At 39.0% G+C, this 10840-nt stretch overlaps 1 protein-coding gene across 1 annotated transcript; it reads right to left on the bottom strand.

Moving 5' to 3' along the window:
* Nucleotides 1-1084: 1084 nt before the first annotated feature.
* LOC134324752 (immunoglobulin superfamily member 2) lies at nt 1085-10525 on the bottom strand. The gene is made up of 10 exons (XM_063006688.1): nt 10453-10525; nt 8797-9174; nt 8226-8636; nt 6947-7351; nt 4958-5335; nt 2870-3244; nt 2382-2762; nt 1866-2270; nt 1375-1764; nt 1085-1281 (listed from the first exon to the last, which is right to left on the bottom strand). The coding sequence occupies exons 1-10, from the start codon at nt 10520-10522 to the stop codon at nt 1085-1087; spliced, it is 3390 nt and encodes a 1129-aa protein (XP_062862758.1). The 5' UTR covers nt 10523-10525.
* Nucleotides 10526-10840: the final 315 nt, after the last annotated feature.

Below are 10840 nucleotides of genomic sequence, written 5' to 3'. Positions count from 1 at the left end.
TGTATTCTACAAACAACCTACACAATTTGCTTTAACTTGAATCCATGCTTTAGCCCCCACAGAGTTTGTTTAATTCTTTTCTTTATGATGCACCATACATTTTAAACAGGGGACAAATCTGGATGGCAGGCAGGCCAGTCAAGCACATGCACTATGAAGGCACACTGTTGAATGAAGCTTGGAATTGTCTAGCTTAAATAACCAAAGACTTCCCAAGGAATGAGGCCACCCTGATGGCAGTATATGTTTCTTTAAAATCCTAATATATGCCTCCATTCAGGCATATAAAAGTCAACCATGCCGTGGGCACTGACGCACCCCATACTATGACAGATAGCTAATAGAACCAAGATACAACTTAAAATAAATGTGCTTTCAAAAAGTTTAGTTATTTAACAAATACTTTGTTAAATAAAATGGTTTAACTGTTTCTGAACTACCTTAGTGGGTAGCACTGTCGCCTCACAGCAAGAAGGTCCTGGGTTCGAACCCCAGGTGGGGCGGTCCGGGTCCTTTCTGTGTAGAGTTTGCATGTTCTCCCCGTGTCTGTGTGGGTTTACTCCGGGTGCTCCGGTTTCCTCCCACAGTCCAAAGACATGCAAGTGAGGTGAATTGAAGATACTAAATTGTCCAAGACTGTGCTTGATATAAACTTGTGAACTGATGAACCTTGTGTAATGAATAACTACCGTTCCTGTCATGAATGTAACCAAAGTGTAAAACATGACGTTAAAATACTAATAAACAAACAAAACAACACAGACATGATTGGCTGGGATGGATTGAATTCCTGAATGAACCGGACCCACTGCAACCCTGCCCAGGACAAAAAGGTGTAGTATATGTAAACATCATGTTTTGTAATTTTCAGATTATATAATATTATATTTTTAATTATAATTGGTTGTTAATGGTACTTTAACAGTGAGTTTTTTTTGTTAATGCATCAATAAAAATATAATGTATATATAGGCTAGGACATCTGTCTTAGACTGTCTATATAGGATATACAGATAGAATCAGCAAAAGAGTTGCTCACTGTTAAAACTAAATTTAAGGTTTTCAAGAATCAGGCTGGTACTTACTAAGAACTGTCATCTGCTTTCTCAGGAAGTTGTTTAAGAGGGTTGTTCTCAGCCCACAACATGTCATTTCCTTTTTTTTTAACAGACTTTGTTTTAAAAACTTTTACCGTCAGCATTATGATGACCACAAGTAACAAAACAATCAGGAAACTAAGGCTGCCCAGTATAACTACAGAAGAGGGTCCAGCTTTACCATCTAAAACAAGAAAGAAGACATTGCATGATAAACAGATCTCATAAAAAACTATAGATTATACCAAAATGTTAGTGTGTCTTTTGTTTGGATTACCTTCAGCATGGACGTAGATAGAAAGTTCTCCTGATGTGTTTCTAGCCACCACTCTCCACTTGTTACTGGCTGTGAGAAGCCGTTCCACAACCTGACACTGGTACAGACCATTATCAGATGGATCAACGTCAGGCACAGTGAGTTTAAAGAGGTTGGTACTGGGCCGGTTATACAACAGAGGTCTACTAGATATTGGACTGTGTAGAGTACCAGTCTGATTCACAGTGAAAATAGGCACGGGTCGCTCATCTTTCTGCCTCTTTAACCAACTCACTTCAAATACAGATTTATTACTGGAGTGAGAGACGATATCGCACTCCACCGTGAAGCCAGCATTATTATCACTAACATTCACCATGCCACTCAATTTACGGATCTGTAATTTACTCTCTGAAAAAGAAAAGATGGAAGTCTTGCTTATAATACCGACATTTATAATATTTACATTTACGTATAGTTGTAATACTTGTATTAAATAAAAAAAAACATACCTATCAAGTGTACATTGACATTGGTAAAACCTGAGATGTCACTTCCTCTGCTTTCCAATTTGCCCTTGCAATCCGCCGTATACCGATCTACCTGGCAATAGTAGCGTCCGCTGTCAGATTGCATGGAATTCAGGATGGACAGATGAAAGGCGTCGACTGTAGGTCTAGAGAATTTAAGTCTAGGTTGAAGTTCTAAATCCTGACTAAGAAACTGCAGACGCCCATCATGGCTGTAGGACAAAAGATTGAACTTGGACTGATTTTCATGTTGTTCAAAGAACCAGGTCAGAGAGTAACGAAATGTGGGATCCAAAGGACCAGGTTCCAGTGAGCAGACCAAATCCAGCTGTTTTCCTTCTGTGACATCCAGCTGAACATTAGCCTTTTTCATGCGAAAATCACTAGCTGAAAAGGTGGTAATAAAATGTGAACACATTAATATACAGGTATTATTTCATGCATACTTTATACATTGCAAAAACATGGTGTCACAGTTATCATAACTGGATTACATACCATTTTCAATGATTTGTAGTTCCATAGTGATAGACTTTGTGTTTAGATCATACAAAATGCCGTCAGGATCTTGAATCCACTCCTGTACTGTACATTGGTAGGTGCCACCGTCTGTAGACTTCACCTGTTGAATCATCAGTTGGAAGTTCAGTCCATCAGTCCTTCTAAGGTGAATTCTTTCTTCTTGTGAATTTTCAGGACCCAGGACGACCATTCCTTCCGGCTCCATTCTCAGCAAAGTCTGGGTACCATACATCCAGGTTACCTTAAACTGGGAGCTGTTAGAGACTGGTGAGGCGATGATGCAGTCAAGTTTTGCATTCGTGTTGGCTGTTACTTTCAAATGAGACTTTGCGGTGGTTGAGAGAGACAATTTGCTGACTGAATAAATAGGAAAAGAGGTACAGAAATAAATTAGGATTTTTTTAGTGCAAGCTCTTTTGCTGTGTGGCAAAAAAATATTTTGATTAATTAATTTGATTTCATACCAGGCTTGTGTACGATGACGGCCACTGGATTGGAAAGTTTAGTGGCTTTCTGAACGTTCAGTGTATATGCGTCGGCCTGGCAATAATATTGCCCCTGGTCCAACCTGCTAGCCCTCAACACCTTGAGAACATAATTTGTGCCTTTTTTGCTCACCGTAGTTTCTAGCTGATAGTCCTGTTGCTCTTTTCCATATGATATGTCTCCAGTGTGGCGCATAGATAAAATGTCTTTTTTAGCAGTTGAATTGAGCGGTTGGAACTTCCATGTCACAGTTAAAGGAACTTTAGGTGCATTTACACTGCAAAACAGTTTTATTACTGAATTCTCTGTTATGTTCGTGTCACGACTTCTCAGGACCACATTCACAAGAGAATCTAAAAAGGTAAAAAAAAAAAAGTCAAGGATTAAAGCATAACTGACAACATGGCATTTTTTTAGCAAAGATAAAGGTACTGTTAGGTGTTAGATAATTACATAATTTTTAAAAGCTTAAAACTGATTTAGTCGCCTTGGCTTATGATAATAGGCTATTAAAGCCAAGTTTACACTACACGACTTTCCAAGTCGTCAGGTCCCTGTACAGTTCACACTACATGACTGGATCGTTTGTAATCGGGAGTCTTTCAAGTCGGTGTGGCTTTCACACTACACGACTGATCGGCGATAGGGGGTTTCACACTACACGATCTATCACCAAATGTAATCACAGGCGAGCTTCTCTGGTCTCCCAAACTACGTTTTGTCATGAAAACAAACGCGAGAAGTGACGAGGGGTTTAATGATACCACTTTCAAAAATGCACGTCAACAAGTAGCGAGCGATCAAAGTTTGTGCGCTGATGTGCAGCATAAAAGCAAAGAGAAAAAATAAATGGGCTACGTGGCCAGCAGGGATTGTGTTATAGTGAGTTGGAGGTTAATACATATTTTTGCAATGCAACGTTGGTGTTACGTTTTGTAGAGAACAATAGGGTCAGAAATACTGTAAAACTTGAGTGTGTGCCCCTGTCCCATGTTTTTACACTCCTCCCATGCGTTTCCCCTCACCCCATATCTCGCATTCACATTGGCTGTTCGACACTGCACTCGTTGCCAGTCGGCCGACTCATATCCAGATATCTAGAATGCTAGATATTTATCTTCAGTCGAGTTGTTGAGCAGTTCACACACAATCAGGGCAAAAACTGTGTAGTGTGAACTAGGCATAAGTTGTGTATTGTCAAATCCGACAGTAAATCGTGCATACACAAATTCTATTATTCATGGTAATACTTATATGATGCCAGGACCAGTTTTAGGTTTCAAAAAAATATTGAGCAAAATTCACCAATGTTTTCATCATTCAGCAATTTTGTTTTTGGCTCCGACAAGGAATTCTACAACTGGTAAAAATGAAGGTAAAAAAAAGGTAGATAAAACTTAAAATCTTAAAAACAACATCAGCTTCACTACAGGACTTTTAATTATTGACAACATTTTGCTACTTTTGTATTCAACCCAGCATAGTTATGACTTATCTCTTAATGCTTTAAACTGCCTTTGTTTTAAACCATTTTTATAAATTGGGTCTAAATAATTCAGTCTAAAAAATATTGAACCTCAACAAACAGTGTGCAATAGATTGAAATGTCACCTCACAGTGAGAAAGGGTTTAATTCGGGTGGCCAGGGTCCTTTCTGTGTGGAGCTTGCATATTCCCTCTATGTCTGCGTGGGTTTCCTCCGGGTGCTCCGGTTTCCTCCCACAGTCCAAAGACATTTAGTCAGCCCAATTTGAGCTACTAAAACGTGTGGGTGTGTCCTCCCTGTAATGGACTGGCGACCTGTCTGGGGTGTTTCCTGCCTTTCGTCCTGTAAATCGGACCCCTGCAATCCTGCCCACAAAGCAGGGGTAAAACAGACAATGAATTAATTATAGTTTTATAAATTCATTATTTGTTCTCTTTGATCTATTTAATATTTTTTAATGTCACATTAGCATAACACTAATTAAACAGTTAAACATTTTCATAAAAACTCTAGGAAACCTTTTCTTACATAATTATAAAAACAAATTAAGCTTAACATATTAACCAACGAACAGGCTTACCAATAGATCTCACAGATAGTTGGCCTCTTTGTGAAAGACTGACTTTCTTGCCAATACTCTGTTTATCCCAATCAGTCACAGTGCACATATATTCACCACTGTCAGACACGACCGCTGCACTTATTTCCAAAATAAAAGTGGAGGCAGTGGGGCGAAATGTACGAATGTCTCTGCCCTGGTACTGGGCCCCTGCAGCTCCCATCAACCCCACCTGACTCAGTGTGATGACATCGCTGAAAGAGGTGCTGGTAGTTTTTTTGTGTTGCCATGATACAGACAGCAGACCATTGGCTCCGGACACATTGCAGCTGATCTGGAAAGTTTCTCCTTCAGTCACTTGACCCAGCTGCTTCTCCATCAACACGGCCAAACCACTCTCTTATTCATCAAAATACAAAATAATTACATGTTGGTTGGTATATTTACAGTTCTAGGCATTATTAATTGTGATATATTACACAGCCAAATACATGTGGACACCAGAACATCACATCCATGTGAGATTGCTAGACATCTTATTCTGAAACCATGGCAACTAATATGGATTTGATCAGCCTTCTGTAGCTATAACAGCCTATTAAAGCTCCACTATATTTCAAACACGGGCCTTTCTTTCAGACACAACATTAGTAGGTTCAGGGTCTCAGTCTTTCATTTCATTTCAGAGTTGGATTGCGTTAGGGTTGTTGAGGTTATATCTCTGTGGAAGCCAGTCAATTCTTTGTAAGGTCCATTAAAAATGGATTGCAGAGGCATCATACTGCTAAAATCATAAAGGGTCTAGAACAGCGGTTCTTTACCAGGGGGACTTAGTGAGCCTAGAGGGGAGATTCTGTTGGATTTAATTGAGAAGAGTTACACGTGATGGGACAGTAAAATTAATAGGCTGTTGGAATATGGGAGATTTCTTGTGATGTCACATAGACTTATTTTAAACTCCCTATAGACTACACTGGGTCTTTGAGAATGGACACATTTGATTTGCGCGCCACGAAAGTGATTCCAATTCAGTTGTTGATGCAGATCACAATACCTTTTGTCACCCATGCTAAAAGCACAATAACAACAACATCATAACCCATGTTAAGGGGGTCCCAGAATTTCTTTCTGAACACAGGAGGGATGGTTTTTTTTTAAATATTATTATTATGCATTTTCTCCCCATTTTTCTCCCGATTTAGCGTACTCTATTTTTTGTCTTCCGCTGCTGAGAGATACCAGATTGCATCCAAGGAGAGCACATCACTGTACGTGCCTCTTCTGACACATGCACAGCCCTCCTCTTCTCGCCCATGCATTCTGCACAGGCGTCTCTTCCGCCAATTAGGGTCCTTACACAGCGTATGAAGTCCCACCCACCCACACATAGTCCGGCCCCCACCCTGCAGATATGGTAGCCAATTAGTATCTGCTGCAGGCACTGCCAATGATACCCGCCAGATGGTGGCCAGCCGACCGGTGGCAACACCGAGTTTCTAACCGAGGAGTTCAGAAACTCGGTGCTGGTGTGCTAGCGGAATATCCCGCTGCGCCACCTGGGCGCCCCACAGGGGGGATGTTTAAGGAAAAAACAGTTGAGAATCACTGGTCTAGAATGTTAGTATATGTTGTATCATTAAAGTTGCTCATTATCCATTTAACTACAGACAGGTTGTGTTCTGGCATTTGCCAAACTCAGATTTATATATCGCTTCAGAATTCAATGCCAGGGAGTTTTACACCGGTCCTTTAAGTGCTTGACTATGAATGTGGTAAATCTTAGAATTGTGGGCGGAAATGATGAACTGACTAGCTATAAAACTGCAACAGTGACAATTCATTAAGTTCCGCAGAACAACACATTCTGCTATCTGTGAATGTCGATTTAATGCACTAGAAGTGGTTAAATGGGGGTTTTAACATATTTGTTGATAGAATTTTATCAATTTATATAATATAATAAAATACTTCATAAACTGTTTTAATTGATGTAATAGTATTTTTCCTGACCTTTGACTCTGATCTGGACCTTCTCCTCAGGTGATAACTGGCTTTGTCCTCTGTTGAATGTTCCCATTTCTGTCCTCTCCTCTTGTGAAGCTTTGCACTGATACACACCCTGGTCTTCAGACCGCACTGACTGGATGGTGAGAACATAGGCTTTATCACTTTTCTTCACAGCCCTCATCTCACCCTCTTTCTCTCTTTGCATGTAGTTGTTAGCTACGGTCAGTGCACCTGTTGGACCAATTTGGGCCACTTCTGCTTTGTCTTTCAGCCATGCCAAAGAAAAAAAATGTTGTGGAAGATCCTTAGTCTCAATGCTACAGTGGATCTGCATCATGTCTCCTTCCTGAAGCTCCACATTCAGAGGCTTGATTTGAGTGATAAAATCACCCATTTTGGGAGCAATTTCTGACACAAAAAACAGACACATTATCATTAAAGAAATGCAGTTACTACTTTGGTGTAAAATTGTTTGGTCTTAAAATACACCTTTAGCTTCCTAATAGAAACTACCCCAACATAGTGGTCAAACATAACTTTTGGCAGCAAGATTAGAGAAACTGACCCTGTTTTGACCCTAGCTCTCTGTCCAGGAATACCGGTAACACAAGCACTAAGAGTTTATTCCCAGATTTACATTTATGCCACTTGTGACAACAATATATCACTTTTCTACATGCTAATCAGGAATTGACTTGTGTGTTTATTAAACCTTTGGAAAGTCTGGGACTCACTAACTGCACAGTTCTACCAACTATTAGATACCAGATAGTTTGTGGCAATTACATTTATGATATTGTGCAGACACTTTAATCCATTGATACATTGTGATTGAATATAATGCAAGTAATTTAGAATTAAGTGCCTTGCTTAGGTGCCCAACAGTGGCAACTTGGCAATGGTAGGGCTTTACCCAGACCAATAGTTCAGTACAGTAACTGCTGAGCTGCCACAGCCCTACCTTTTTAACTCTGGATCCATGCCAGTACAACTAGTGATTCTTATTTATTGTACAATTATATCCCAGTCACTAACTAATACACATGATAAAGCAACAGGTGGCACCCTTTTATAGCTAGACATGACTATCATTTTTATAGTCTTCCCTGAATATAATAAATAAATATAAACGAATATAATAATAAATAATTAACTCTAAAGCCCCCTTTTAAATCTAGTTGCTTTGAGCTGGGTTAATCCCATTAATGTGGTGAACAAAATAAGACAGCAAGCACAATAACAAGTTATTATGCTAAAAAATGTACATAAATGTCTATGGTACCTTGAGCCTTGACCTCTACACTGGAGCCTGTGGTGTTCTTGTAGCTAATCGGAATCCAGGAGCGATCTGGGTCTTGTATCCACTCTGCAGCCTGGCAGTAGATCAATCCACTGTCTGACTGCTGCAACTGACTCATCCTGAGTCTGTATGTAGTGTCTTCTATCTTCTCTAGAGTGACGAGCCCAGCACGATAACGATTTTCAAACTCTGTCCCTGGCCTCAAAGTTAGATCCCGATCCAAAGCGATGAGGAGTTGAGTCCCAGTAGTGCCATCCAAATACCAGCTGACAGAAAGGTGAGTGTGTTGGAAGGTCTGAGAAGAGACTTGGCATTCTAGCTGAAGAGATTCACCCTCTGTAAGAGTATGAGATGCAGGCCCAGAGAAGGACGCCTTCAGAGTGTCCTGTATTACTGTTGGACACAACGGCAATAAAGAAATCAATCACACTTTGGTAGGCATTAAAATGAAATAATCAACATCAACATGTGTAAACATTAAGTAAATATGTAAGTTTCAAATTATTTAGGACTTTGTTACTTGGATAAGATAAAGAAACAAGAAACAATTTACCGTTCAATGTTGTTTGTGCGCTGTAGGTTCCCAAATAGGTCGAATACTGGTTTGGGGTATAGCATTCATATGTTCCAGCATCATCATCCTCCAGCGATTTAATGTGAAAAAGAACTGATATCCCTGACAGCTTTTCAATCACAATGCTTCCTTCTCTAACTCTCTTTGAATACACTGCATAAGAATAATCTGGTTTATTAGAGCTGATAATATTGATTTCAGTTGTTGGATTCGTCGCTTTGTAGACAGAAAATGTAAACTCCTGAGACGTAAAACCAATCAGGCCGCTAACATTACAAGAGATGGACAATGGAAATCCCTTCACACGGTACAGTGGACCTTCCTGAATGTGCACCAGGTGCTCACCCACACAAATATCTGTAGAGAAAAGGAAGATTGTTTCATGACTTTTTTTAATGAAACTTATGCTTAAACACCCATTGTTGCAGATCTATACTGGTGAATTGCAGTTTATGTATATGTGCAACACATATTTACACATAAAATGCAAAAATACATCCTAGACCAATCTACCACATGGCCATCTATCACTCATATCTTAGGGGCAATTTAAGAGCCAGTGCATTTTGTGCATGTTTTGGGAAATGGGATTAAACCAAAGTATCCAGAGAAAACTCTTGTGGGAAGGACACAAATTATATTACCTTATATTACCCACAGAACCTGCTACACCATGTTGCTATATTCAACCCCCTGGTTATGAGATATTATAGACACTTTTATAAAATGTTTCCTCAATGAATACTCGCTACCCTTGATTTGTAATATATACTAGACATAACTTTTGCATGTAGATTCCAAAATAAAAACTTCCTCTTCTGGGATTACTGGGATGTGTCATAGAATGACTTCTTAAACGCAAAAGTACAAAAATTGCACTGTAATCCCACTGTGTATTTACTTAGGTGATTTCTTCAGTTTTGCATATTTGTTACATGTAATGATTGCAGATCTTTAAATAAAACCTAATATAAAACAAAGACAAAAATGCAAGGTATCATTTTTAAAAAGGCAGTTCATTTACTGAATAAAAAAAATATATATCCAACTCCAACTGGCCCTATAAAAAGTTATCACACCTTATTTACTCAGTTAATCAAGTTTAAGTGATAATCAAGTTTAATCAGACTAGACACCCCAGACTTAATTACTGATTAATTACCCTCCTAAAAGAGAACAGTTACATACAACCTATCCAGCAGGTTAAAAGGTCTTAATAAGCACTACTAGAACTCTACCAAACAATATTAGACAATATGTACAGAAGTGCAATCATCGACTAATCCAGAAGGTCTCAAAAGATTCAAGGCAAACATTTAAGTACCTGTAGGCTTCACTTGCGTAACATAAGGTCCCCAAATAGTATTATTGGTTGCTAGGTAAAGCCAGTGCTGACTAAGAAGAAGTATAAAGGGTTTTCTCACATTTTTCCAAAAACATTAAATTGACCCAAGCAATAATGTTTAGTAAACTGAAAAGTTAAAATTCAAGTCCCACCACGGCCCCCAGTTATTGGATTGTATTTCGTCACAAGTGTAAATAGCTTTCAATAAAAATTTAAAATTAAAAACTAAATGCCACAAATTTAAACATACTTCACCAAAGCTATGTTTAGTGTTTTAGAAATGATCTTACCTGTCTGCAGGAGTACTCCAACACATGTCAGCAAAAGCAGTCGACACAGCTGATGTTGAAGCTGACCCATTCTCAACTGCACACGGTCAGTTTAGCTCCATTGAACACAGATTTGTTCAGAATGTTCTCATGACATAGCTGTAAGTAAAAGAAAAAGGTAAGCGGAAATGAGAAAAACAAGTGGTTTCCTGTTGGCTTGCACTTGATTGCACATTTAAAGACTTGTGCAAACCAACCGGTCTGGTGTAGAGTCTGCAGCTTTCACACAGCGCTAATACATGATTCCAGTAGATCAAGAGACATTTAGATGATAGATTTGGGTTTAGTTATTGCTTATTGCAATGTTATTATTTGTCATAAATATTAACTTTCTTCTGTAAGAGCAGGG

The sequence above is a fragment of the Trichomycterus rosablanca genome, chromosome 12 (genome assembly GCF_030014385.1).
Source record: "Trichomycterus rosablanca isolate fTriRos1 chromosome 12, fTriRos1.hap1, whole genome shotgun sequence".
Taxonomy (NCBI): Eukaryota; Metazoa; Chordata; class Actinopteri; order Siluriformes; family Trichomycteridae; genus Trichomycterus; species Trichomycterus rosablanca.
Note: the sequence above shows the minus strand (reverse complement) of the source record. Positions and strands in the feature narration are given on the sequence as shown.